The sequence below is a fragment of the Mustela putorius genome, unplaced genomic scaffold, assembly GCF_011764305.1.
Source record: "Mustela putorius furo isolate JIRA1106 unplaced genomic scaffold, ASM1176430v1.1 tig00004041_pilon_pilon_pilon, whole genome shotgun sequence".
Classification (NCBI taxonomy): Eukaryota; Metazoa; Chordata; class Mammalia; order Carnivora; family Mustelidae; genus Mustela; species Mustela putorius.
In genome coordinates, this window is record NW_025422176.1 from 214669 (window position 1) to 242654 (window position 27986).

Sequence of the window (27986 nt, forward strand, 5' to 3'; positions counted from 1 at the left end):
TTACCCAAGGTAATAGTTCTTTCCTTTGTTCTCAAGTGGGTAGCAAATTATGGGCTAAAAAAACTGAATATGGAAATCTCCAGATACATGGGTCCCAGCTGCACTCATCAGAAGTCAGTCCAGGGGCTGGTGGCAGCCAAATACTGGTGTGTCTCCCCACTGTTAAACCCGTAAGTTGTCAGCGTTCGCCAGCGTTCGTGCAGGGTGGGACCGGGTCCCTCCCCGGCAACTTTGAAGAGCAGGGCAGTGACAACGAAGACTAAATGATAAGAGTCCCTATAGCTGTCAGGGTCCCGGCCCCACGACACCACCAGCAACAACGATGGGGCTTATCACTCAGTCACTCGGTTCTTTTCTACACCCAGTCGGCATCATGCAGGCCAGAGACACCTGTCTCTGTCCACAGGGCCGGGCCAATGGCTGGCCCCCCGGACACCGTTGCTGCCATGGTTACTGGCAGTGATGATTATCTGGCCCCTGGTGCCCACCCTGTCCTCAGGTGGAGTGGGGGTGGGCATGGGGTGGGGGTGAGACGGTGGTGGGGACAGTGACTGCCAGCCCGGCTCATTTGGAGTCTGGAGTGAGGACAGCAGGACCCTTGGTGCCGGACCTCAGGATTCACACACCTGACCCTGAAGCCAGCAGAGGGCTTGGACAGACCTGTAGTGCCAGCCCCCTGCACAGCGGGCAGGCCCGGGAGAATCGGAGGCAGCAGCTTTCAGGGGAGAGGCCGCGCGACACTTGGAATGGCACGCCAGTTTCTGAGCACAGGGCCCTTTTGGATCCCATGTGGATTCCTCCTCCTCATCTCTTCCCTCTATATTTCTCCTTCTCTCCCTCCTCTGCCTTCCCCCTCTTTCTCCAGGAAGCCCTCCGTCCCCATCTTCCCAGTCACAAAGCAGTCACCCCCCAGTCTGGTGAGGTTCCCCTGGGCCTGATTGGATTTGTCTTCCTCTGGTGCTACACAGGAACTGGGATTTGAGGGAACTGGTAGAGAAATCAGGAAGGCTTGGTGTAAACTCCAGCCATGAACTGTGACTTTGGACCTCAGTTTCCCCAGCTGTAAAGCCCAAGGCCTGACTGCCTTTGTCTCTGACTCTTTCTAAGGGAGGCAGCAGCACCTTGAAAGTTCTCAAAATTCTGAAAGGGGCAGTTTCCCTGGAAAGTCAGAGTGTCTCTGAGCCCCACCAGGAGTTCCCCTTAGCCTGCTACTCCACATGACTTTAGACAACTCAAGAATATCCTTTCTTTTGTTTTTCTCTGCAGGTGGACAGATCCCTCGGTCTGCACGGCTTAGGAGAGGATGAAGGCCAACCCAGCAGCCTCCTCCCCGGAGGCCTGCAGAGCTGCAGGCCAGGGTGAGAAGGGCTGCCCTGTCTGCCAGGCCTGGGGAGGAGTCTCAGGCCTAGGGTCAGAGTCAGGGCCTGGGCCCGGGCCAGGTACTGCTTCAGGATCTAGAGCAGAGCCTGCTACTGTTCTGGGGCCTGGTGCTATGTCAGGACCTGGGCCGAGGCCTGGTGTGACTCTAGAACCTGCACCAGGGCTTGGTGCTGTGTCTGGACATGGGCCAGGGCCTGGTGTGGTTCTGGAAACTGGGCCAGGGCCTGGTGTGTCTCCAGAACCTGGACCAGGGCTTGGTGCTGGGTCCAGACACGGGCCAGGGCCTGGTGTGGTTCTGAAAACTGGACCAGGGCCCGGTGTGACTCTAGAACCTGGACCAGGGCTTGGTGCTGGGTCTGGACATGGGCCAGGACATGGTGTGGTTCTGGAAACTGGACCAGAGCTTGGTGCTGGGTCCAGACCTGGGCCAGGGCCTGGTACTACATCAGGACCTGGGCCGGGTCTGGGGCCTGGGGCAGGAGCTGGGTCAATCCCTGGGCCGGTACCTAGGGCAGGAGCTGCACCATTACCTGGACCAGGGGTAGAGCCTCGGCCCAGAAGGGGGTCTGGAACTGGGCCCAAACCCAGTGAGCCAGAGACAGCCACCACATCAGCCCCGCAGCTAAAGACTCAGGCCACACACATGCAGGCCCCACGGCAGAAGGTTCTGGTGACCGGAGGAGGAGGCTACCTGGGCTTTAGCCTGGGTTCCAGCCTGGCCAAGAGTGGCAGTTCTGTCCTACTGCTCGACCTCCGCAGACCGCAGTGGGAGCTGTCTCCGGGGACCGAGTTCATCCAGGTGCAGTGATAAGCATCTCGGGGAACGGGTGGGGGCCCAGCTCATGGTGGAGGTGTGGGGACAACGTCTGATGTGCGGCCAGTGAAAAGCACAGGCTCTTGGAGTGGGACTGTTGCAGCCGGGCGACCATGGCCACAAGGCTCCACATCTTGGAGCTTCCGTGTCCTCATCCAGGGAAGGAAGGCTTCACGAAGGTCAATGGGGAGTCAGTGAGACAGCGCACTTAAAACAGCCAGCACAGCCCCTGCGACTTAGCTTGATACATGGGGCCAGTGACGCTGAAGCCAGTGACACTCTGTAGAATCATCTAGTACCTCCTGCCCCCACAGCCTCTCCTACAGGAGCTTGGCCAGGGTGGGGTCAGAGGACCAGGGCTAGGACCTGGCAAGATGCACAGTTGGTATCTCTGCCTTGGACCCAAACCTCCGGTCCCCGTGTCTTCCTGCTCTGTTTCAGGCGGATGTCCGCGATGAAGAAGCCCTGTACCGTGCCTTCGAAGGGGTGGACTGTGTCTTCCACGTGGCGTCCTATGGAATGTCCGGTGCTGAGAAGGTGAGCATACAGCAGCTGGAGTTAGACAGATCAAGCTTCAGATCCTGGTTCTTCCCACGTACATGCCCCCTGACCCCATCTGCCACCATGCCGCGTGTTCGTTATCACCCTTCACCTAAACCAGAAAAGTCTACAGCCAAACCACCCTGAGCGCACCCGATCTCGGCCGATCCCGGAAGCTAAGCAGGGTGGGGCCTGGTTAGTACTTGGATGGGGGACACCTGATCCAGGAAGGACTTACACGAAACCCTGCCCACATTTTGCAGCCATGGGGCCAAATGCTAGTTCTGTCACTTTCCAGCTGTGGGACCTAGGGCGAGTTAACCTAACCTCTCTGAGCCTCTGTGTCCACGTCTGGACTGGCTTTCCCGTCAGAACCTCCTCAGTGTGAGGGGGCCTGTCCGAACACACAGAGATACCCTCAGGCTCCGAAATCACACTACGCCTACACTGGCCGCTTTGTTCATAATAACAAAACACAGGATGGAACGGAGAAGCCAGTCCGGTAAGGACTATTTAAATAACTTCTAAGGTATCCACACACTGAAGTTCTATCAGAATGTGCTGATAACAGAATAATTTCCATGGCACAAAAACAGTGTTTGGTACCCTCCTGTTCGTATTTTTAAAAAAAGGAAGAAACTAGGATAAATATTTACACGCTCATTTGTATGTGTGTGCTGATATTCGTAAGTATAGATTTCTCTAGAAATACCCGGACTGTGACAGCGGTTGCCTCTGCTAGGGGGTTGGGGGCAGGCTGGGAATCAGGAGTGGGAAGGAAATTTCCTTTTTTCTGTACACCTTTTTCACTGTTTGAGGGTTTTTAAAAAAATATTCTATTTATTTAATTTAATTTTTTTTAGTTGGTTATTTATTGAGAGAGAAGGAGGGCAGAGGGAGAGGAGCAGAGAGAGAGAGAGAGAATCTCAAGCAAATTATGTGCGAGGCACAGAGCCCAACCCCGGGCCCCACCCCAACACCCTGAGATCATGACCTGAGCTGAAACCAAGAGTCAACCCCCTAACCGACAGAGCCACCCAGATGCCCCCATTTGAACTATTTTTAACTTTGTGATTCTATTACTTATTAAATAAAAAAACTCATAGTCTAAAAATTGAGACAGGGGCGCCTGGGTGGCTCAGTGGGTTAAGCCGCTGCCTTCGGCTCAGGTCATGATCTCAGGGTCCTGGGATCGAGTCCCGCATCGGGCTCTCTGCTCGGCAGGGAGCCTGCTTCCCTCTCTCTCTCTCTGCCTGCCTCTCCGTCTACTTGTGATTTCTCTCTGTCAGATAAATAAATAAAATCTTTAAAAAAAAAAAAATAAAATAAAATAAAAAATAAAAATTGAGACAGAACCCACCTCCTGATCATTGTGAGAATTAAGCGAGGTGTAAAGGCTTCGCCCTATCCCGGGGAACACAAGCAGCTTTCTCTGTGTAGACAGGGTGTTTTTATTTTCACTCTGCACCCCGACCTCGCTAGAGCAGGGACCGTGTCACCCCTGTCCAACAGCCAAGGAAATCCAGACTTCCAGAGTGAGGAAATGACCCCACACATTTTGGGTCCCTTTTCTGTGTCACACACCGCCCCAGGGTCCCAGGTCCTCCCGTGGGTGTATTCACTCCTACTGACCGCCCAAGGGGGTCTGCCCTCTCTTTGCAGGCTGGGGAGCGGAGGGCCAGGTGGGAGATGAAGCTGTGTGCTGGCCTCCCCGGGGAGGGGGGCGGATGGCGGGCCCAGGGCTCCTGCCCTGCCTGCGGGCCTCTCAGACCCCTGCTCCTGAGCCCAGACCGGACAGTCTGCATCCCCGCCGGGTCCCACCCGAAGCCCAGCCTTACCGCCTTCCACGACCAGGCCTGAGCGGCACCACGACTCTCCTACCTCCCTCTTGTCTTTTAGCTGCAAAAAGAGCAGATTGAGTCTATAAATGTTGGAGGCACCAAACTGGTGATCAGTGGTAGGCACTCAGAGCTCCGTGTGACCTGCTGTGTGTTTCCTGCTCTGTCCCCTTTCCTGCCACAGGCCCAGCTCTGGGGACAGGGCAGGGGGACAGAGGGGGAACCCTCCTTCCCCCCCCTTGCCCACGCCAGCGGAGGGCCTGTGGGCAGCACATCTTCACTGTACTGTGGACCTGCCCAGGCCTCCATTTGGGGTGGGTCAGCATGGCCACAGCATGTCTGGGGACACAAGCAGCACAGGGTTTGCATTTCAGGGATTTGGGTTTAGAAAAGTCAATGAAGCCCCAAAATACAAGACCCAAACCTGCGGCCTCTGGACATGTCTTGCCTTGTCCTGTTTTTCTCTCTGATTCTAGAGTGTCTTTTTTGTGTGTGTCCCCTTCGAGTGAGACTTTCTTCGGACTTGTCCCCAGAAAGGTAGCTCGGGGGCTACGGCCACCCAGAGAAGGAAGGAGTGAGCCAGCCTGGCCCCTGGGGCCCCACAGAGCAGTGATGTGTCCCACACCCCTTCCCTCCTGAGCGCCTCTGGATTCTGGGCTGACCCCAGGGCCAGGATGTGTGTCCAAGACAGGGTCCCAGCTCCTCAGAAAACTCCCACTCACATGGGCTTTGTGTGTGTGTGTGTGTGTGTGTGTGTGTTGCCCTGTGCCCTGTCATTGCAGTTTGTGTCCGTCGGCGGGTCCCAAGGCTCATCTACACCAGCACCGTCAACGTCGTTTTCGGCGGGAAGCCCATAGAACAGGGTGATGAGGACTCTGTGCCATATTTCCCACTGGAGAAGGTACCTACCTTCCAGGAGAGGAGGGCAGGGCCACAGGGCCTGGGACACCCCCCCACCACCACCAGGCCACAGGGTCGGGATGGGTGGAAAACGGGTCAACCTCACAACTCAGGGTGAGTCCCAGGAAGAAGGGGTCCCCAAAACTGAGTAGCACAACCCATCTCCTGTTTCCGTGGGTCACGCCAGCAGCAGGGGTTTTGAAATCACACAGACCTGGCCTCCAGCCAGCCCAGCCACATTCGACCTGTGGGACTCTGCCCAAGTCACCTTCCTCTGAGCCTCTGTTTCTTTAGCTGGGCCTGACCACTCTGCCCCAGGGCGGGGTGCGGTGAGCAGGAAGTGGGATGTTATGGGGAAAGCCACGAGCGCTACAGAACTACACGGGAGAAGTCTGTTCAGGCCACGCGCAGCATCCGCCCGCATCCCAGAGCAGGCCCTGGGGGCCGGCAGGAGCCTCCCCGAGTGGAGGGACCCTGCTTGTTGTTACTGCTCCACACTCTGCTCCTGTGGCTCCTACCCCAGGGGAAAGGAACGGCCCTGGGGCTCAGGACTTGGCCATTTCCCAGGGGGAGGCCCCAGAATCCCACCCCTGGGTGGTCTGAAGCAGAGGGGCTGGCCCGGTGCCAGCAGGGGCGCCGAACCCTGCCCCGGTGGCTCTCTTGTCCCTGTCCCCCGGCAGCACATGGACCACTACTCACGAACCAAAGCCATCGCCGACCAGTTGACCCTCATGGCCAACGGAACACCTCTCCCAGGTGAGTACCAGAGTGCATGGGGGGGGGGGGGCGTCTGGCTTTTAGCTTCTGTGTCTCTGAGGCTCACTTTTCTTGGAAAGGACAGCTCCCAGCACCTTCGTCACTCATCACTCCACAGATGCTGAGCACTTGCCGTGTGCCCAAGTCCCGAGAAAGTCCGGTCCAGTCTCTGCCCTCGTGTTACTCACCGTCTTGAGTGAGGGAAAAGGCCAGATAGAAGTGGGTCTTTATTCTGCCACGTAGGAGAGGATCCAGTTTAAGTATGTTCTGTAGGTTAACAGAGTGCAGAATCCTGAATATGGGATGAGGCAGAGCAAGGCAGAAGGCCCATGCAAGCGAGGGCTCTAAGGCTCCAAGGTCAATAAATTACTGGATGATACGGCTGCGGCGCCCTCCTGTGGTCACAGAGAAGCAGTGCTAGAAGGGGGATAGGTGGGCCTCTGGGCAGCTCAGGCAGCGGACTCTTGACTTTGGCTCAGGTCCCGATCTCAGGGTCCTGGGCCTGAGCCCTGCGTTGGGCTCCCCGCTCAGTGCGGAGTCTGTGTCAGGATTCTCTCTCTCTCTCTGCCCCGCCCCTATGGCACGCTTTAAAAAATCTTAAAAATCTTTAAAAAAATCTTTTCTCTCTGTCCCCCCCACCTCGGCACGCTTTAAAAAATCTTAAAAGCAAAAAAAGAACACAGAGAAGTGTCAGTATGACACAGTGACTGTTCCCACACCCTGGCTCAGGCCGAGGTGAGTTCAAATCCAGGCCCCACCACCTCCTACCTTTGTAATGTGATCTTGGGCAATATACTTTTTTCCACGCCTCGGGCTCTTCATCTGTAACAAAACGGGGTTGATAATAGAATCCACCTGGAAGAGCTCGTATGAGAATAAAATAATAACAGGCACTGTTTAAAAAGGCAAAAAAAAAAAAAAAAAGGAATATGGACAGCTTGCATTTGCCGAGCACTTCCTGGCCCTGTTTTACATGCTCATTTTTTTTTTTAAAGATTTTATTTATTTATTTAACAGACAGAGATCACAAGTAGGCAGAGAGGCAGGCAGAGAGAGAGGAGGAAGCAGGCTCCCTGCTGAGCAGAGAGCCCGATGCGGGGCTCGATCCCAGGACCCTGAGATCATGACCTGAGCCGAAGGCAGAGGCTTAACCCACTGAGCCACCCAGGTGCCCCTACATGCTCATTTTTAAAATTTTTTTTATTTTTTATAAACATATATTTTTATCCCCAGGGGTACAGGTCTATGAATCGCCAGGTTTACACACTTCACAGCACTCACCGTAGCACATACCCTCCCCAATGTCCATAACCCCACCCTGCTCCCCCCCAGCAACCCTCAGTTTGTTTTGTGAGATTAAGAGTCACTTATGGTTTGTCTCCCTCCCAATCCCATCTTGTTTCATTTATTCTTCTCCTACCCCCTTAAGCCCCCATGTTGCATCACCACTTCCTCCTATCAGGGAGATCATATGATAGTTGTCTTTCTCCGATTGACTTATTTCGCTAAGCATGCGTATATATACATGCTCATTTTATGTGCAGAGTTCTCAGTAACGCTTCACATCCTCTGCGTGAACTAAGAACCTGAGGGGTCCCTGCTTTCCCAACTCAGGAGCCAGACTGATCCAGAAAAATTCCTTGCTGTCCAGATTATCACTATTCGCTTAACAAAACCCAGAAATGAAAAAGAATCCGGAAACGTGGTTTCTCTTACTATCTAAAGTATAAAAACTCAGGAGCCAGGTAGATTTGAAGAGCGGCGGATGTTTGCAATGATGATCTGTGGATTTATAAAGGGGAGGCCGGGGCTGCGGGATGAACAGATGTCCCGAAGGTCCTGGAGCTGTTAGGTGGCAGAGGTGGGATTTGAACCCCCCACCGCCCCCCCATACCAGGAGGGTCTAATCTAACACCAGAGCCTGGAGCTGAACCATCCTGCTTCACTGTTGCCACAGCTCAGGAAGCCATCAAGCATGGGTTCTTTTCCCTAAAATCTTCCCCATCCTGCCCTGGCACCCTGGACCTGTCAGGCCTTGACCCCTGACCCCAGTGCAAACACTCGTCCAGCTGGGTTTTCCCAGGGGTTTGGCGCTATGTGGTTGAATTCTCTTCTCTGCCTGGGGCCTTCCCTGGACCAGCAGCCTGCAAACCAGACACTTAATCCTTTGGCCAAGAATTATTTATATGAGCATCCCCAGCTTTCCGTGCTCAGGAGTCACGGATACCCTGGGCTCCACCCCTCCTTGAGGTCGCTGCCCAGCGCCCCGCCGGCCAGTGTCCGCTGCAACCAGACCTCCCCCTGTCATGCCCAGGGGACCCAGAGTTTAAAATTAGCCGCAGACTGTTTACTGAAAAGCTCACCTGATACCTGCCTTCCAGGAGTCCAGCCATGGTCACCCTGGGTGATTTCCAGTCCCTGCGAACACAAGCAGGTCCCTGAGATTCTGCCTCTAACTCAGCGTGGAGGGCCCCGGTCTCTGACGCGGAGCCCCAGGATTGCCGATCTCAGCTCAGGGCAAATAGGACAATTGTCGGCAAACGTGGTGGCTTAAAACTGAAATGTCTTCTCTCGTGGTTCTCAGTTCACAGCCAGGTGTCTGAGATCAAGCTGGGCTGCTCTCCCTCCAAAGGCTCTAGGGGAGACTCTGCCGGTCTCAGCAGCACTGGTCTCAGCAGTGGCCCCCCGCATTCTTAGGGTCCACATGTGTCTTCTCTGTGAGTCTCTTACAAAGATGTTGGATTTGGGGCTCACCGGATAATCCAAAATGATCTCATTTTGAGATCCTTCATTATATCTGCAAAGACACGTGTGTCCAAATACGGTCATATCCGCAGATTCCGGGACATGGACCTATCTTTTTCGGGGGCCGCCCCTCAACCCACTGTATTGGCCTCATTGTAAAGTGGGGATGTTGGCGGGGAGGCAGTCAGGGTGTTTGGTTCTGACCAATGACACTGGCCCTGGCTGAGTTGCTGGGAAAAGGAACTTGTAGTAGATGGATGTGGGATCGTTTTTGGGAAATATACTTCCAGAAAAAATGACCACCAGGGCTCGGAAAGGATAGGGTCGGGGCAGCCCCAGGGACTGGGCAGCAGGAGGTGGCGACCAGTCTCTTCAGGATGAACCCACTCGTAGGATTTCAGACCCCGGTGTCGGTGATGCTGAGTCACGTTCTTGGGTGTGAATACATCCTTGGCTCAGCTTGGGTCCCATGGCCACCACCTCACGGTGACACTTCTAGTGCATCCAGACTGACAGCCCCCTAAGACCTTGTGCAGAGAGAGAGGGGCCCCCAAGGGAAGACGGAGTGCACTGTAAAATGGGCACAGTTGACCCTGAAGGGAGTAAATGAGATGACGTCTGTCGAGTGCTGGGTGAACTCTCGTGGGCCGTGTACATCCGCACACCCAGGTCTTACCTCTGTTACTGGCCTGTGAGCATCGTGAGGGCAGGGACCATTTCCTGGTTATCCTTGGATTCTCGTCTTGGTTATCCTTGGATTCCCAGGACCCAGTGCTAGGGGTAGAGGTTGGGCATCCTCTGAATGTTGTTTGTTAAATGACTAACAGATGACTGAGAATAATTAATTGAATAAGGAAGCCCCAAGGGTCTGTGTTTCCTGCTAACCAGGCAAGGACCAGGAGGTCTGGACAGCATTTTTGTGTCTCCCTGCTGGACCACCCCTCCCCAGGCCCCTGACCTCCCCTCCCTGTATCCTAGGAGGAGGCACTCTGCGGACGTGTGTGCTCCGGCCCCCAGGGATCTATGGGCCCGAAGAGCAGAGGCACCTGCCCCGAGTGGCGGTATGTCAGCCTGGCTCTGGGCCTGAGGCTCAGGACGAGCCTGGCTGCTGTGGGAATGGATCGGGGCCCTTGCAGCCCACAGTCTCTCTGTGGAGCAACATCGCGAGCCTGGGACTTAGTTCTGGGAGATGTCCCTACCCTTCCGGACCCACCAGGAACAAAGGTCTCCATGTGCACCTGCCTGGGTTAGGCATAGGTCGGGGAGTCCCAGAGCTACGATCCCGGAGAGGCAGAGGGAGCCTGTGGGCTCCCCGGGGGCCTGAGAGGTCAGCCCATGCTGTCAGCACAAGGTCTTCCTCTAGAAGGCCTCCCTCCAGAGTCAGGTGCCGGCCGTACAGCTACGAGGGACTGTGGGCCTTTTCCTCCGATCGCTCCCGGCCTGGTCAGGGAAACAGACGCCACAGTCAGGGAGCCAGTGCGGCCGGGCCTGTGCGGAGGAAAGAACGAGAATACAAGAGCACAGCAGAGCGAGCCGACGGGAGGTCCAGGATGGTGCCTGTGCTGTGGGGAAAGGGAAGAGAGAGTGAACCAAGGAAATGCGGTGGGAGAGGAAATGTAGTTCAAACAAGTAGGCAGCTTGGGTACAAACCCGGGAATGAGAAAGGTCGCTGCTCTGGGCTTTGCCACACAGATCAGTGAGCAAAACAGACCATCCCTGCCCTGGAGGGGCTTCTGTTCTCACGGGAGATGGGGAGTAAACAGGATAAACACTGAAGAGTGTTTGAAGGTGTGAGGTGCGATGGAAAGAAATCGGAAAGTGGGGGCAGGGTATGGGCACCGGGCAGCCGGGGAGCCTCCTTGGGCAGGCGGCAGGTGCATCATGCCAGGTGGGAGGGAGAGCCTTCCCAGTGCAAAGCCCTGAGACGGGAGCCTGGCGCACACCCTGGGGGCTTCCTGCAGGGCTGGAGCTCAGTGGGCAGGGGAGTTCGTAGCAGACAGAGGTAGCTGGGCCAGATCAGAAGGGCCTCTCCGGCCGTTGTCAAGACTTCTTTTGGCAGGGTGGGCGAGCAGAAGGTTCTGAGCGGGGAGACAAGGGATTGAAGGTTCGGGAAGATCCCCCTGGCTGTGTGGAGAGCAAGCGTGGGGACCGTGGGTGGAAGTGAGGACAGGTTCGGAGGCTGCTTCGGTCTCCAGGGAGAGGAGGGGGCAGCAGCCCGGGCGGTGGGAAGCAGGCGGGTTCTGGTCAGAGTGGAATCGCGGAGCCAGTGAGATTTGCAGATGGGTTGGACGAGGGGTGCAGAGAAGGGAAGACCGATGGAGGCTCCAGGGTTTCAGCCCAAGCCGCCAGCGCTGTCCAGTGAGGTGGGGGCGGGGGTGGGGGTGGACTCGAACAGGCGCTTGTTCCAGGACACGGACAAGTGACCACCACGTGGCGATGTCAGGACATGGGTTTGGGCCAGAGGGTTCTGCCTGGAGCTGGAAATTCGGGAGTTATCATCATATAAATAGTACTCCAAGCCACTCCAGGCCTGAGTCTGTGTTTATCACTCCCTCCAGAGCCACATCAAGAAGAGGCTATTCATGTTCCGGTTCGGGAACCGCAGGACGCGGATGAACTGGGTGCACGTGCGCAATCTGGTGCAGGCCCACGTGCTGGCAGCCGAGGCCCTCACTGCGGCCAAGGGCTACGTGGCTGTGAGTCTCCTTCCCCTCCCCCACCCAGTCGGCTGCGGGCAGGGCACCCCATGCCCCCCAGGGGACTCCTGGCTCACACCCATTTCTCCCCAACTCAAGGTGGTCCATAGGACCGTAGGCTCAGGGAAGCTTGGGGTGAGAGGGTCTTTACAGAGAGCCCCTTGCAGTGACCCTGTGACACAGGTGTTGGTCCTGAAGTCATGGTCACCGAATGCTAAGAATCTTTTTTTTTTTTTTTAAAGATTTTATTTATTTATTTATTTGACGGAGAGAAATCACAAGTAGATGGAGAGGCAGGCAGAGAGAGACAGAGGGAAGCAGGCTCCCCGCTGAGCAGAGAGCCCGATTCGGGACTCGATCCCAGCACCCTGAGATCATGACCCGAGCCGAAGGCAGCGGCCCAACCCACTGAGCCACCCAGGCGCCCCCAAATGCTAAGAATCTTATATACGACATCCCATGTAATCTTCCCAACAGCCCAAGAGGGAGATCCTGTTGTTTTCTTCCCATTTCTCAGATGAAGGAACTGAGGTACAGAGAAGTTAAGAGTGACTCTATGGAGGTCCCACACCTAGTCAGGGTGACCACCCCCGAATTCAAAGGGAATTGCTCAGGTCTGTCCCCGGGGCTGGGAAAGGGCCATGACTTCTCAGTGGCTGCTCAGGGGAATTGGGGAGATCGGGGCAGCTGCTGAGCCATCTGGAAGGGTGGCGTCAGGCTGGGGGGCAGGTGCCTGACTGTTCCCCTCCCTGTGTGTCCCCTCAGAGCGGCCAGGCATATTACATCAACGATGGGGAGAGCGTCAACCTCTTTGAGTGGATGGCCCCACTGGTAGGTGCCCAGGCATCCGCCCGCCCCCACCCCGAGTGAGAAGTCAGGCATTCTGCATGTCTTCTCTCCTTGTCATGGAGTCTTTTCCTCTGTCCCGAAAATCAGAAGCTTTCACATTAAAAACCAGCTCTGGCTGATAGTGTCCACTGGGCAACACTGGAACTGGCTGAGCTGGGTGTAGCTGCCCCTTTAGGGGACCTTGTTCTCCCCTGATTTGCCAGAGTCCCTCCCAGCCTGACTCCTGATTTATGGGGACTTGCCCTGTGCACGTTTGCTTGTGTGACCCCCATACTGTCCGACGGAGCTCCACAAGGGGTAAGTAGAAGGTAGACTGAGCCACAGAGGGAGGTGCTGGCCCTGGGGCTTCCTATGCTGTGGGCCCTCAGAGAACCCTGGCCTCCTCATCCAGTACCCTACAGACCCCGTCTTGGGGCCAGCGCTTCCTGGAAAGGGTCGACCAGCAGCCCCGGGCTGGAGGATCTGTCCTTGAGACATTCAGGCATAACGAGATCAATGAGCTTTGTTGAGATATTATTCACATACTGTACGGTTCACCTATTTAAAGCACATAATTCTATGGTTTTTAATATATTCAGAGCTGTACAACCATCACCATAATCAATTTTAGAACAGTTCCTCACCCTCCAAAAAAGGACCCCCCCCCAAATTATGCCTTTACCCCATCCCTCGCCCCTACCCCCACACAACCCCTGGCCGACTCTCTGTTTCTGTAGACTTGCCTCTTTGGACAAGTCCTATAAATGGAACCATGTGATACAACGTATTGGGCTTCTGTTCTTTGGCATTGTGCTCTCCAAGTCCGTCCATGTGTAGCCTGCATTGCATCAGTATTCATTCTGTTCCGTTGCCAGAAAACATTCCCTTCTAGGGATATACCACATCTTGTTAATCCTTTCATCAGTTGATAGAAATTGGGATTTTTCTACTTTGGGGCTACTATGACTAATGGTGCTGTTATGTTAATGTATATGTATTTTGTGTATGTACGTATTCATTTCCCTTGGGTGTGCACCCAAGAGTGGGATTGCTGGGCCTGGTGGTAGCTCTCTGCTGAACCTTTGGAGGAGCTGCCAGACTGTTCTTTTGTTAAACCACTTGAGAAACCGTCAGACTGATTTCCAAAGTGGCTTCCCTGGATAAGTGCCTCTGGCTGTAAGCAGACGTCAGTAGTCACTAAATGATGTGAATGATCCCAGATTAAAAACTGACCTATGCGTATATTTTTTAAAGACTTTATTTATTGATATGACAGAGACACAGCAAGACTGGGAACACAAGCAGGGCAAGTGGGAGAGGGAGAAGCAGGCCTCCTGCTGAGCGGGGAGCCCGATGTGGGGCTCGATCCCAGGACCCGGGGATCATGACCTGAGCTGAAGGCAGCCACTTAATGACTGAACCACTCAGGTGCTCCTGACCTGTGCGTATTTACCCAAAATTACAAATGTAGTGGTCCAAAGGGGCACGTGCAGCCCAATGTTTATAGCAGCAATGTCCACAGTAACCAAGCTAGGGAAAGAGCCCAGATGTCCTCAACAGTCGAATGGATAAGGAAGATGTAGTGTATATCTACAATGGAATACTATGCAGCCATCAAAAATCCAAACTCTTGCCATTTGCAATGATGTGGATGGAACTAGAGGGTATTATGCTAAGCGAAATAAGTCAGTCAGAGAAAGACAATTTCATAGGATCTCACTGATATGAGGAATTTGAGAAACAAGACAGAGGATCGTAGGGGAAAGGAGGGAAAAATGAAACAAGACGAAAGCAGAGAGGGAGACGAACCGTAAGAGACTCTTAATCTCGGGAAACAAACTGAGGGTTGCTGGAGTGGAGGGGGTGGGAGGGATGGGGTGGCGGGGGTGGGCATTGGGGAGGCGATGTGCTATGTGAGAAAGACGAAAACAGGGGTGCCTGGGTGGCTCAGTGGGTTAAAGCCTCTGCCTTCGGCTCAGGTCATGATCTCGGAGTCCTGGGATCGAGCCCCACATCAGGCTCTCTGCTCAGCAGGGAGCCTGCTTCCTCTCTCTCTCTCTGCCTGCCTCTCTGCCTACTTGTGATCTCTGTCTGTCACATAAATATAATCTTTCAAAACAAAACAAAAACAAAAACAACCGACCCATGCATTCAAGCCCTACTTGACTTTTCTAGATCAAAGTTTTCCATTCAAGTCTGGCACAGGGTTGGGGCTGGCCGCAGGGTGTTTTCCCCCTTGGGTGAGCAGGCAAGACGTCAGACGTTACTTCCGCTCGCCCCAGGGTAAAGGGAACATGTGACATTTTCACACTGGCCCACGGAAGACCTGTTGTCATCTCAGGCCATGTTTCCTTGCAGTTTGAGAAGCTGGGATACAGCGAGCCCTGGATCCAGGTGCCTACCTCCTGGGTTTACCTCGCAGGTAAGGAGAGGAAAATATGTAATAAAATTCCTCCGTGTGCCGGGTGCATGGGCACCGCCTCATTTCAGGCCCAGGCCAGGAGTAGGCGGAGCTGTGAGGCCCTGAGGACTCAGGATCTCAGGAGACCATCACTCTCGGGGTCTTCCGAGCTGCACCTGCCCTGGCCCGGCAGCCTCCTCCCCCTCGTCCTGGCTGGGTATAAACCCTGTGCTCCCTGCAGGGTGGGTGTGATTGGGCCACAGCGAGAAAGTGGGACAGGCAGGATTCACACCTGTGCTTGGCGGAGTCCACACCTGGCTCTGGGGCCTGTGGCGGGAAGCATCAGCCAGTCCCCTGGGGCCACCTTGTACCCCAAGGTCACCCCAAAGTCAAGGCTGCCTTTGGGGTGAGGGGAGCTGCTTCCTCACTCTTCAGGTCAGTCTCTACTCTCCCCCGACCCCCCGACCGCCCCGTCACCGCCTCCTTCCAGCTGAAATGCAGAGTCATGGGGCGCCTGGGTGGCTCAATGGGTTGAGCCTCTGCCTTTGGCTCAGGTCATGATCTCAGGGTCCTGGGATCGAGTCCCACATCGGGCTCTGCTCAGCAGGGAGCCTGCTTCCCTCTCTCTCTCTCTGCCTGCCTCTCCATCTACTTGTGATTTCTCTCTGTCAAATAAATAAAATCTTTAAAAAAAAAAAAAGAAATGCAGAGTCAGGCACGGAGTTGTCAGCCCAGGGGACAGTGACCCTCAAATCACAAGCAACTGCCTTCCTGGAAGACCTTAGTGATAGATCAGTTGTATGTTTTTTTTTTTTAATATTTTTATTTATTCATTTGACACAGATCATAAGTAGGCAGAGAGGTAGGCAGAGAGAGAGAGAGAGAGGTGGGGGGAAGCAGGCTTCCCGTTTGGGGCTCGATCCCAGGACCCTGAGATCATGACTTGAGCCTAAGGCAGAGGCTTTAACCCACTAAACCACCCAGGTGCCCCATCAGTTGTATTTTAAATGCACTGGGATGCTTGCCATTTAAGGCAGGGATCTGCTGACATTTTTGCCCACCAGGCCCCACATGCGGGGTGACGTCCCATGCCCAGCGTGGTCACAGTGATGGATGCTCTTTGACCCCCACGTGGGAAGAGTTCAGCCAGGGGTTCTAGTAGTTTTACAGGATGTAAATGGAAATATGCATTTCCACTTCCCAGCGAGCTATCGCCCCCAAGTTCGTAGCTTTGGCTGTACATCCGAGTCACTGGGGAGCTTATAAAATATCAAAATGCCTCAGCTCAAGACCAGCTACATCAGCATCACCAAGAGGAAGGCGGGGGTGAGCATTTTTTTTAAGTGGTCCGGTGGTTCCCATGATGGAGAACCATTCTCCGACTTCTCTCTCCTCCGCAAGAGACCGCACCGCAATAGAAGTGAGAGGAAGAGGCATGATCTGAGCTAACTGAATCGGCTCTGATTTATTTTCAAATGTCAGTCCTTTAATGTTAATAACAACTTACTCGAGACACGTTTCACAGCCAAACAAGGCACCCCAGCATGTGCTGAGAGCTGCCGATTTAAAGGAATCCAAGGACAGGAGAATTTGGCAAAGTGATGAGATTCCCCCCAACTCCCCGGAGCAAAGCAAATAATGCCCCCAACTGCTTTGCCCCTGAGGGCCTTCTGGGAGCTTCCAGAGAGGGAGGCGCCCTGGTCATTGGCCCCTCTCTCCCCGCACAGCTGCAGCGATGGAGTATTTGCACCTGGCCCTGAGGCCCATCTGTAGCGTCCCGCCGCTGCTTACCCGGAGCGAGGTAAGGGGGCCGCTGCTGGGGGAGCTCCTGGTCCACACCCCCACCGGCCCCACCCCTGCCCCTTTGACGCCATAACTGGATGGCTGTCTGAGGTCTCAGAACCTTCCAGGTGGGCCCAAATCTAGCACCAGCTTCTTTGGAATCATCCCAACCTCTGCGCTTTTGCTGAGGCTGAGTGCTCTCCGGGTCTGAGATGTGGCGCGCTCCGGTCCCTCATCCCTGTCACTTCATTCTTTCTTTTTTTTTTTTTTTTTAAAGATTTTATTTATTTATTTGACAGAGAGAAATCACAAGTAGATAGAGAGGCAGGCAGAGAGAGAGAGAGAGGGAAGCAGGCTCCCTGCTGAGAGCCTGATGCGGGACTCGATCCCAGGACTCTGAGATCATGACCTGAGCCGAAAGCAGCGGCTTAACCCACTGAGCCACCCAGGCGCCCCAAGATTTTATGTATTTATTTGAGAGAGATAGAGAGAGCAGAAGAAGGGGGAGTGTCAGAGGGAGAAGCAGACTCCCCGCTGAGCAGGGAGCCAAATGCGGGAGTTGATCCTAGGCCCTGGGAACATGACCTGAGACAAAGGCAGATGCTTGACTGACGGAGCCACCCAGGCTTCCCTAAAAGAGGATTTTTAAAAATTTTATTTAATTAATCTATTTTTTAAGTGATTGAAACCAAGATTTTATTTATTTATTTGACAGAGATCAAAGGAGGCAGAGAGGCAGGCAGAGAGAGGGGGAAGCAGGCTCCCCGCTGAGCAGAGAGCCCGATGCAGGGCTCCATCCCAGGACCCTGGAATCATGACCTGAGCCGAAGGCAGAGGCTTTAACCCACTGAGCCACCCAGGTGCCCCAAGGATTTTTTTTTAAAAGATTTTATTTATCTATCTAGAGAGAGCATGTGCAAGTGGGGGGAGGAGCAGAGGGAAAGGGAGAGAAACTCTCAGACTCAGCTCTGAGTGCGGAGCCCTGCTCTGGGCTCGACCTCATGACCCTGGGATCATGACCCCTGAGACCATGACCTGAGGTCATGACCTGAGCCAAAGTCAAGAGTGGAATCTTAACGGACTGAACCACCCAGGCACCCCTAAAAGAGGGTGTTTTAATGTACATTGTAAATAGTGTTTGGCGTTACTTGCAAAATCCTCTGAGTTCACGTTCTCATCTGATTCTCTCTGATGTCCTGCTAAATTAGGAAAGGTAAGAGATTATGATCGTGTTTTATGAAAAACTGAGCACTGAAGGAGTTAGTGACTTGTCCAGGGTCACACGGTTCTGGCATTGGCTTCATACTCAAGCTCAGAGCCGTCTGACTTCCATGTGCTTTCTCCTTTGGGCCATCCAGACTAGCAGAGGAAAAGAGAGTGACCATAGCAGCCATCTACTGAGTGATGGATACGCCAGGCATTGTGCCTTATCTCATTTAATTTTCACTACTGCATTGTAGATTATGTAGTTATCTCCATTTCCAGAGGAAATGAGACACACAGGGCTGACCTGCCCATGAGTATTTGTTTATGTAGCAGAGCTGACATTTGAACCCATACCAGACCTAAATGCTTTCAAGCTTAACCATCAACTTGTGAAATGACTCAGGAATCAAAATCATGTAGATTTAGCTGCCGAAGTGCTACTGAATTATGGTTGGGTGGGACTTAGCTCCCCTCGCTCTGGTTTCACTCAACAGGTTTCCCTGTACAACCAAGGGGTAAGGGATCCCTCTTTAGCGAAGGAGGTTTCTGGGCACTGTGGCTCTGGCGCCCTCTGCTGGTCAATCTGTGGTTTACTAACCAGCCCTCCAGTTGCAGAATCTGATTCGTTGAACATTTTTTGAGCGCCCACAGTGTGCCAGGCATTGTGCTGAGTAGCGAAGGCAAAACATAGCCCTTACCTCAAGGAGCTCACAGTCCAAAGGGGAGGAAAGCTTGTCAATCGGGCAACTGTGATAAGGGCTGTATTGGAGGAAACCATGAGGAACTTCAGAGCACACAGAAGGGGCACCTCAGCCAGTTCTGAGTAAGTTAAGACTTCCCAAAGGAAGGTGACATCTAAGCCTGAGGGCATTGTGTCCAGGACCCTGCTGGTCTAGCTCCCAGCTGTATCCCCCAAGGTCCTGAACTTACTACTTGGGGCAAAAAGGGACAAGATTGCCCTCTCCTCTACAAGTGTCCCAAGACTAGCAGCTTGGCGGGGGGCTGTTTCTGTGTCATGGGAGGATTGAGCGGCTCTCTCCGACCCCTTCCCAGGGTCCAGCTGAGGAACAAGAGAGGAAGAAATGAGGCGGGAGGGCATCCTCCCAGTCCAAGCATAGCAGGGAAGAGCATGGGCTGAAATCTGAGTTACCTGTGTGAGTCTGGGCAAGTCGATTAATCTCTCTGTTTTTAATTTTCAAATATGTAAAGAGAAAAAAAAAAGTAAAGAGGAAACGGTGGTAGTTTAAATCAGGGGATTAAATAAGATAAGGCCAAGCACAGTGCCTATTCAGTTATAGATAGCTATCAGTACTGCCCTTGAAGCCCGGGCCCCAGCAGAGGGGAAGAAACGGCAGCCCAGACCCTGGAGAGTAATCGTTTATGTATAATTGAATTCCTCTTTTAGGGAAGCTTAACCAGGATGGGAGAAAGAAGGCTGCGCCCTAGGACTGTGGCCAGAGAGGCCTAGAGCGTTGCCTGGGGTGGTTTTTTCAGAGAGCAGCACCCAGGCCACAGAGAGGGCGGTCATCTTCTCCTAGAGCATACCCAAAATGTGCAAGTGCCTGCTGAGTCCCAGAGCCTTGCTAGGCTGGGGAAGGGACACTGCGGGGGTGGGGCCTTCCCTTTTGGGGGACTGAGAAGTTCAGTTAGGCTGGGGGAGTTGCAGAAAAGGCCTCCTGGAGGCGACGCCCTCGAGGAAAATGCAGATGGGAGGGACAGAGGAAACCTCCCCGTGCACCGCGGGAGCAAGATCCCGCCCACGGGTTCTTTGGAACTGCTGTGCGACCAAAGGGAAACCTCGGCCCTCTCTTCCTTTTCGGTAAAACACGGTGGAGAGCGCGTCCCACCCGCATAGCCTCGGCCCTCGGCCGCCCCGCCTCTCCCCGCAGGTGCGCAGCGTGGCCGTGACGCACACCTTCCAGATCGCCAAGGCCCGCGCCCAGCTTGGCTACGCGCCAGACAAATTCCGCTTCACGGACGTCGTGGAACAGTATGTGCGGTCCACGAGCCAGCGGCCCTGCGGCTGTACGGCGCGGACGCTCCTACGGCTGCTGCTCGGGCTGCTGCTGCTGCTCGGGCTGCTCGCCCTGGCGCTGCACCTGCTCGGCCCGCAGCGGTCCTTCGTCTGATCTTCGTCCCTTGGCGGGAGCCGGCTACTGCCTCCGCTCCATCCTCCGGGCTTGGCCCCGCCTCCGGATTTTCTCCGCCCATTTCCCCGCCCATATCCCCACCCTCTAGGCTTGGATCCGCCCCCTGGGTCTTGACTCCGCCTTGGGCACGCCTCTGCTCCGCCTCTGGACTCGCCCTCATGTCCTTGCCCCGCCCACATCCCCGCCCTCCGAGCTTGATCCCGCCCCCTGCATCTTGACCCCGCCCCTGTCCTGATGTCCGCTCTTGGACCCGCCTCTGGGTCCGCCCTCATGTCCTTGCCACGCCCACACTCCCCGCCCCCTGCGTCTTGACTCCGCCCCTGTCCTGATGTCCGCTCTTGGACCTGCCTCTGCACCGCCTCTGGGTCCGCCCTCATGTACTTGCCACGCCCACACTCCCCGCCCCCTGCGTCTTGACCCCGCCCCTGTCCTGATGTCCGCTCTTGGACCCGCCTCTGCACCGCCTCTGGGTCCGCCTGGCCCCACCTTCTGGGTCTGGGCCTGGCGGGGTTACTGAGCAGGTCGCCGCACAGCCTCATCCGTCTTCCGGGCCTTCGCCCACCCTTCCCTGCCCCGAATTCTCCCCTGCTCTGGTTTCGCCCTCTTTCTGGCCCTACCGGTATGATGGCGCCCTCCGCTTCGTTTCTCTTTCGGACTGGCCCTGCCCCGCCCTCTGGATCTTGTCCCTCCACTGTCCTCGCTGTAATTCGGCAACAGCCCCGCCCTCCTCCTCTCCGACTCCCCCGCCCCTCTCCGGGCACGCCTCCTAAGGTGAGTTCCTGGGGCCTGGCCAGAGTCTCCTTCAGCCAAGTGCAGGCCTGGCTAGCCTTAGCCTTTGCAGTTTTCCCAGTCTGATGCTGCCTGTCTAGGGTCACCGGACCCTCCTCGCCGTTCAGGCTCCTCTGTGCTTGTCCTGAGATCGTCTTGAAGAGACTCATTCCAGGAGAGTTGCTTTTGATCTGCTGCTACCTTAATGTTTTGGGTTCACTCAGACATGCATTCTCTCCCTCTGTGTTGATAGTCAGGGTTGGAGGGACCCCTGAGACCCAGACTTCTGCCTAGCCCATAGCCCTTTTGGATTTCCGGCTTACTAGCCTGGGGCTGACTTAGCTTATTAAGCACAGGCTTCTTCTGTACCAGCCAGGATCTAAACCAAAACAAAATTTTTAAAGGCTGTCAAAAGGTATAAACTTCCAGTTATAAAATAAATAAGCCGCGGTGATGTAAAGGTGAGTATCGTTAATAATACTGTATTATGTATGTGAAAGTTGCTAGGAGAATAGATCTTCTTTACAAGAAAAAATTGTAACTATGTCTTGATGGCTGTTAACCAAACTTGGTCATTTCACAACATTGTGTGGTTCATGTGAAATTAATATTTTGTGTAAATGATATCTCTAAAAAATAGCTTTTTAAAGGACTGGACCTTTTGGAAAAGTACCAATATAATTATAATGGGAAGAGTTAGAACTTATTTTTGTCCTATTTTGTAATTTCATATTATATATTTCATACTACATATTCATATTTCATAATCTTCTATTAATAAGGGGGCAGTGGTGATCACCATAATCTTTAATGTTTTAACCCACAAAATTTCATCAAGCCTTGCTCTCCACAGAAACACCCCTCCCCATTGCCTTGATATTAATTATGAGTACCAGGATATCTGTGTATAAATATATCTATGTATGTATCATAATGGGCACCTGCACATTACAGCAGAGAAGAAAACCATCACAAGCCAAAGAACACCTGTGGTGGAGGGGAGGGAATGTGTTAGAGCCAACGTGGCCACCCCCAGTGTATCCCTCTCTGCAGAACAGTTAAGAAAGTTTGGGAAGCAGCTAAGAACCATATGCTCCTCTTTGCTCGACTGAACCGAACACATGCCTGCGATTTTTTTAAAGCTCAGTAATAATCCTTTATGTCCATTTAATGCTTGAGAGTTTTAATGCTTGAAGTTTTAATGCCATCTATCTGCTTTTATTTAGTTCTTCTGGCCATCCCTACAGTTGGGTTTATTGTTCCCATTGTGTAGATAAGGAACTTGGGGTTATATCTAACTTTGAATTGGACGAGGTGGGGGTTCCTCCTCTGCAGCTGGAGTCCTATGGGGGAGCTGGCCAAGGCTCATGAAACACCACACACAGTGATGTCTGTTCTTCTGCCCCCCCCCCCCATGTCAGGGCTTCCTTCAAGCTCTGGCATCTACCGTTAGGGCCGGCAGCCCTTGGGCTCCCTTTCTTCTCGGTAATGCACATGCCTCTAAACTCACCATCTTCTTTCTGACCTTCCTCTCTATCAATCCTGAGGAATCTGTTCTCAGGGCTGGGAGCACAGGCTTTCCCTGTTCAAATAATCTTCTATACCTTTTATCTTCTGCCAAAACACAGCTACCACCGGAAAAACAAAAGGAAGATCAATTTCTTTGTTTTCTGGCTTTCTCTAAGTCCTTTCTTTCCCAGGCTCCAGAGGCTCAGGATATCTATGGTCGGGGCCTGGGGGCAGTTGTGGGTCACTCTGCTGAGAAAGCTTCGCTCCTTTCGTGTGTCTTGACCCAGTGGGAAAGGAGGCTGTCCCTCCACCCAACGGACAACTGAGTCCCCATGAGGATTTTAGAGGCTGTCCAGGTAACTCAGGTTCCTCTGAGTCCTCTGTACCTCACGTTCTGAGAGAAGGAGGTCCTGATTTATTTGGAAATACTGAGTAGAAGCAACATGAATGCAGAAAACAGAGTTGCTGTTGTGGTTTTCCAATCCGAATGGATCATCAGGGTGAATTCATAAGTTTCCCACTGTGAGTGCTGAAGCTAATTCCTGTTGTAAACCCAAGGCTGGGTGTCTAAAATGTCCTCCAATCTCAGCGTGCCTGGCTGGTTCAGCGGGAGGAATGTGCAACCCTTGATCTCAGGGCTGTGGGTTTAAGCCCCATGTTGAGTGCAGAGATCACTAACAAATAAATTTTAAAAATATCCTCATAGTCTCTTTCATCTTAAAAATATTCTCCCTTGATTCCCCATTTCCTGTCTCTGAACCAACAATCCTGAGATCATGACCTGAGCCAAAACGGAGAGTCCGACGCTTACCGACATGAGCCACCCAGGCATCCCTCAAAATGACTTTAATCAGGGTCATCATTGACCTTGTCTGTAAATCATAAGTCCAATGCATATTTTTCAGTCTTTATCTTGCCAAGCCTCTTAGTGTTCAACATTCCCTCTACCCCCTCTTTGCAATACTCGCCTTGGTCTATATGGACACCACACCTGTTTTCCACCTGTCTCTGGCCATGCTTCCTCAGTCCCCTCTCTCCCACTGCCCTCCGTTCCTCAGGACTCTGTCTTGGCCCCTCCACTCCCCCTGTGCACTCTTCCTGAGCAAGTCCATCCATTCCCATGGCCTCAGTCTCCACCACCTCCCAAATCTGTATCATTTGTCCAGAATGTTCTCTGGACCTCCAGAGTTCTGTGCCCAACCTCCTACTCAAGCCCATGTCCCACATCTCAAACTCAGTGTGAATCAAATTGAAATCGTCTTCTCCACGAACTCCTCTTCATCCTGTGTTGCCTCCTAGGGACAGGAAAGGCACCACCAGTGCCACCAGCCAGGGGCTCAAGTCCCAAACCTGGTCATCACTTTTGACATGTTCTTCACATCCTCATCAGGGAGTTCTGTCAGATCACTTCCAAAATATCTGTCCGACCCACCCTTTCAGTCCTACCCACGGTCACAAGCATGGTACAAGTCACTCTTCTTTCTCCAAGACGGCTGCAGTAGACTTTGAATGGACCCTCCTGTTCCTGCTGCCAGAGGGAACTTTCTGAACCCCAAATTGGTACATGCCACCCTCCCATTTAAAACCTTTTGGTGGTTTTCCACTGCCCTCAGGATGAGGTTCAAAGCATTAATGGGGCCTTCGTGGGTAAGGGGTCAACCTCATCTCTTGCCCTTGGCCCATCTGCCTGCTCTCTGCTCAGCTGCCCTGAATTGTCTTTGAAGCATCTCAAACTCGCCCAGCTCTCGTCTGCCGCGAGGATCTGCCACCTGCTGTCTCCTCTTCCTGGGACTCCCCTCTCCACCTTCACATACCTAACCCCTCAATTTCGAGTCCCAGCGAAATGGCACCTCCTCGGTTGACCCTGAGACAGGTTAGCACGCACTTTAGAACACTCCTCACAGGTGTAATCTGAATTTACCGCAGCTGTAAAACCGAGGTGAGCAGACTTGCCTGCCTTGTGTGATCTGTAGCCTCAGGATGCTCTCGGTTTCTGGCACACAGGAGACCTTTCATACATAGTTATTGAATAAATAAATAAATGAGAGGCCCCTAAGCCAAACCTGAAGACCAACTATGAGATGGATCCATGAAGCTGGGACTCCGAGGTTGATAGCCCCACGGGGGGCCGGCCCTCTGATGCCGCAACCTTTCCATTGGGTCGCTTGACACCCGTTCTACCAACAGATATTTGTGGGATCAGCTGGAGCTCCCCGTAGGACACAGAGCGGGCTGGAAAGGAACCTTCCCTATTGGGAAGGAATCCCTCCCAATTATGACCTAACCCAAGTCATAATTAAAAGTTGTAGGTAGCCTGCTGGAAACTATTAAAATGATCTCAGATGCTTTTCCCTTGGAAATGAGACACTTCTGTTTTTTTTTTTAGGTATCGATATCGCTAGGTTTGTGCACTGGGCTAGGGCAGGTGAGGGCCTGGGCTGCGTTTGCTCTCCATTCCTTTTTTTTTTTTTTTTTTTTAAGAGCAAAAATGGAACTTGCATTGGGAGAGGATGACAAATAGTTGGGGAAAAGAAAAGTGAGACCATCCGGGGTGTGGCAGCGGTGGGATTCGAACCCACGCCATCGAAATGACTGGAGCCTAAATCCAGCGCCTTAGACCACTCGGCCACGCTACCGCCCGTTACGGAAGCTTCCGTGGAAACTATATTAGTTTAATGACGTGGCGCCTCACGCTCCATAGCCCCGCCCTCTCGGATTTGCGCATGCCCAATACCAGCCTCGCGTTTCCTGCGCGTTATTAAAGGCGTCTTGATCGCTGGCTCATTTCCGTGCCTTGGAACCACCGTCCTTTTTGGATCGGCAGCAAAATCTACGGTCGGAACGCCGCCCTAAAAAGGAAAGAAGAGTCCCCAGATGTTACACACGAATCTGCAGTTCCCACGTGTGGGCGCCTTGGATTTGCCGGGTACGTCGTCTGCGGTCTACGGCCACGTGGGGGCGCTGCCGCGCCGTGCGGGGAGCCTTGCCCCGCGCAGATCCCGGTTAGGTCCCCGGCCTGCGGGCTACTCCAGTTCCGCTCTGCACGCCCCGCGTGCCCCCGTGGTTTGGTCCTTGCCACCGCGAGGTAAGAGTCACCGTCCAGGTGAATGTGGTTAACAACGTCAGCGAAGGTTTTTGCGGATTAATTAGGCGGTTGGGCTTCCTCAAAGGGATCTGGAGAAACTGAAGTGCAGAGAGGCTAAGTGGTCTGAGCTGCCCCAGGCCCCAAGATTCCCCTCCCCAAACCCTCCCGAGACCCCAGACCCAAGATTCCCCTTCTTCTGTGCAAGCTGTTTCAGTGTTTTCTGCTTTTAATGCAATAAATACAGAGCGATACATAAGTCCATAGCATATTTCTATCTCCCATCACCCAAAATTAATTAACATTTTGTATATGTGCTTCAAAGATTAAGTCCATAATACTTAAGTCCATAGCATATTTCTATCTCCCATCACCCAAAATTAATTAACATTTTGCACATTTGCTTCAAAGATTCTTTAATTAAAAATACACTGAATACTATATATAGATAAGATTCAAGTCTCTTTTGATACCCTCAAGTTCGAGTCCCTTTCCTGTTCCTTCAGGAGTCTCAGATCCTTCTAATGCACTTTTTTTCTAACTTTAGGTGCTCTTCGACGTATCCATTTCCTTGCTAAAGGTTTAAGGAAGATAACAAAGATAGAGTACAGTAGAGATACACAGGTGGATGTGGTAAGCTGAAATGCCGCCGCCCCCCAAGATGTCCACATCCAAGTCCCCAGAACCTGTATGTTACTTTATGTGACAAAAGGGACTTTGTCAGTGTAATAAAGGATTTTCAGAAGGGGGGATGATTCCGGATTATCCAGGTGGACCCAGTGTAATCAAAAGCGTCCTTAGAGGAGAGACGCAGGAATCCGAGAAGATTTGAAGACAGAAAGAGAGGTCCCCGTGATACTGCCACAAGCCAGGGAATGCCCTAGAAGTTATAAAAGGTAAGGACACACCTTTTCCCCTAGAGCTTACGAAAAGGAACACAAGTGACTTCTGACTTCCCGAGCTATAAGAGGGCTGTGTTGTTTTAATCCACTAAATTTGTGGAAAATTGTGAGAGCAGTCATTGGAATCCAGTACGGTGGATAAAGCAGCCCATGGGCTTGTCAGTCACACAGCCTGAGCCCTGACTAGCAGTGTGACCTTAGGAAAACTACTTCTCCCCAGACCTGTTCTTCATCCCTGTAATGGGGAGCTAGTGATACCCAGGATTTCCGTGAGAATCGAACTCATTCATTCGCAGATATTCCTTGAGCCCCTGCAGCGGGTCAGGCACTCTTCTGGGCACTTGGCTACACCGGAGTGAAGCAGAAGATTGAACGTGGTCATGTATGTCATGCACTTAAAGACTTCTGGTATTTATTTGACTGAGAAAGAGACGAGGAGCAGCAAAGGGAGAGGGAGAAGCAGGACCCCCCACTGAGCAGGGGTGTGGGATTCGATCCTGGGACCCTGGGATCGTGACCTGAGCAAAAGGTGGATGTTTAACCCACTGAGCCACTCAGCAAGGGCCATGCTAGGTTTGTAAATGTACGTATGTGAATGTGGTGGTGGTGACTCCCAGGGACCTAGGCCCTCCTCCATGTACCTCGCTGTGCTCACCACCGGAGTTCTTGGCTCGGTGCTCCAGACCACTTGGTGGTATTATCCACGTGCATCTCCCTACGCCTGCCTTCAGAAGGTGCCCTCTCCCAGGACCAGACCGGGATGTCTGCTAGAATGTCATCTCCAGATACTGTCTTGTTCACTGGAAGCCGTATCCCCAGGACCTAGAACAGTATTGGCCACAAAACCCCTCTTCGTACTGGTGGTTTTGTGTGCTTGGTTAAGGCCACTCCAAGTTGCTGTGTGGCCCCAGATAAACACAGAGACAAACGCTTCTGGCTAGAGCTGCCCAACACCAGATCTCACAGAATTTTAGTCTGGAGGTGGCCAAACTGGGGTCTGTTCTTTTGGAGGATCCCAAAGGAGCCACAAGCAGGAAGCAGAGCCTTATTTAAGAATCCCTCCTAATGACTCAGCATTCTCCTATAGTTGGGCATTCTCCTATACAGCATGTGCTGGGGGCAACCTTCCCCCACCCCAATTCTCTCTCTCTCTCTCTCTGATACCTGAATTCAAGTGAACATTAATCGTACACCCACTCGGCCTGCTCAGGCAAAGAGCAGATCTTCCGGGAGAAGGAGAGCCGCTTGCAGAGCCGCCCAGAACCCTCATGCCAAAAATCCAGTGGAAGGAAGGCCATGAGCTCATCTGCTCCACCAAGCATTTCTCTCCAGGCCTGTCTGGCCCCCAGCGGGCATGCTGACCCGGCTTCTCTGGTGACTGACGTCTTCAAGGGTGCTGTTTGGGAAAGGGCAGCTTCTGTGCAAAGCCAGCCCCAGCCAGGCAAGGTGGGGAGGCCCCAGAAACCAAAGCAACTGGCCTGTTTCACTTTGTTAAGAGCTCGGGTTTTGACGTGACATTTAAAGTAACTTTTGCAAAAGTAGTATGTGTTCTTTGTTGAAACTGGGGCAAAGAAGAAGCACAGATAAGAAAACGAAATCACTTTTAATCTCTCCACCCAGTTAAACTCCTGTCAAAGCTTTAGTAAAGGAAGGTGCTTTTTGTCTGTGGAAATTGGTAACAGTAGGGGC

The 27986-nt window shown here is 53.1% G+C and overlaps 1 protein-coding gene and 1 non-coding gene across 2 annotated transcripts; one reads left to right on the forward strand and one right to left on the reverse strand.

Moving 5' to 3' along the window:
* Window positions 1-178: 178 nt before the first annotated feature.
* On the forward strand, window positions 179-27838 carry SDR42E2 (short chain dehydrogenase/reductase family 42E, member 2). Its single transcript, XM_045072707.1, has 12 exons — window positions 179-2179; window positions 2636-2731; window positions 4634-4691; window positions 5355-5473; window positions 6153-6228; window positions 9952-10034; window positions 11532-11669; window positions 12435-12500; window positions 14856-14919; window positions 16626-16699; window positions 19776-25239; window positions 25943-27838. Exons 1-11 carry the CDS (start codon window positions 1304-1306, stop codon window positions 20013-20015), a joined length of 1890 nt encoding a protein of 629 aa, XP_044928642.1. The 5' UTR covers window positions 179-1303; the 3' UTR covers window positions 20016-25239; window positions 25943-27838.
* TRNAL-UAG lies at window positions 24868-24949 on the reverse strand. The gene has a single exon. It is a non-coding gene; the product is annotated as a tRNA-Leu (tRNA).
* Window positions 27839-27986: the final 148 nt, after the last annotated feature.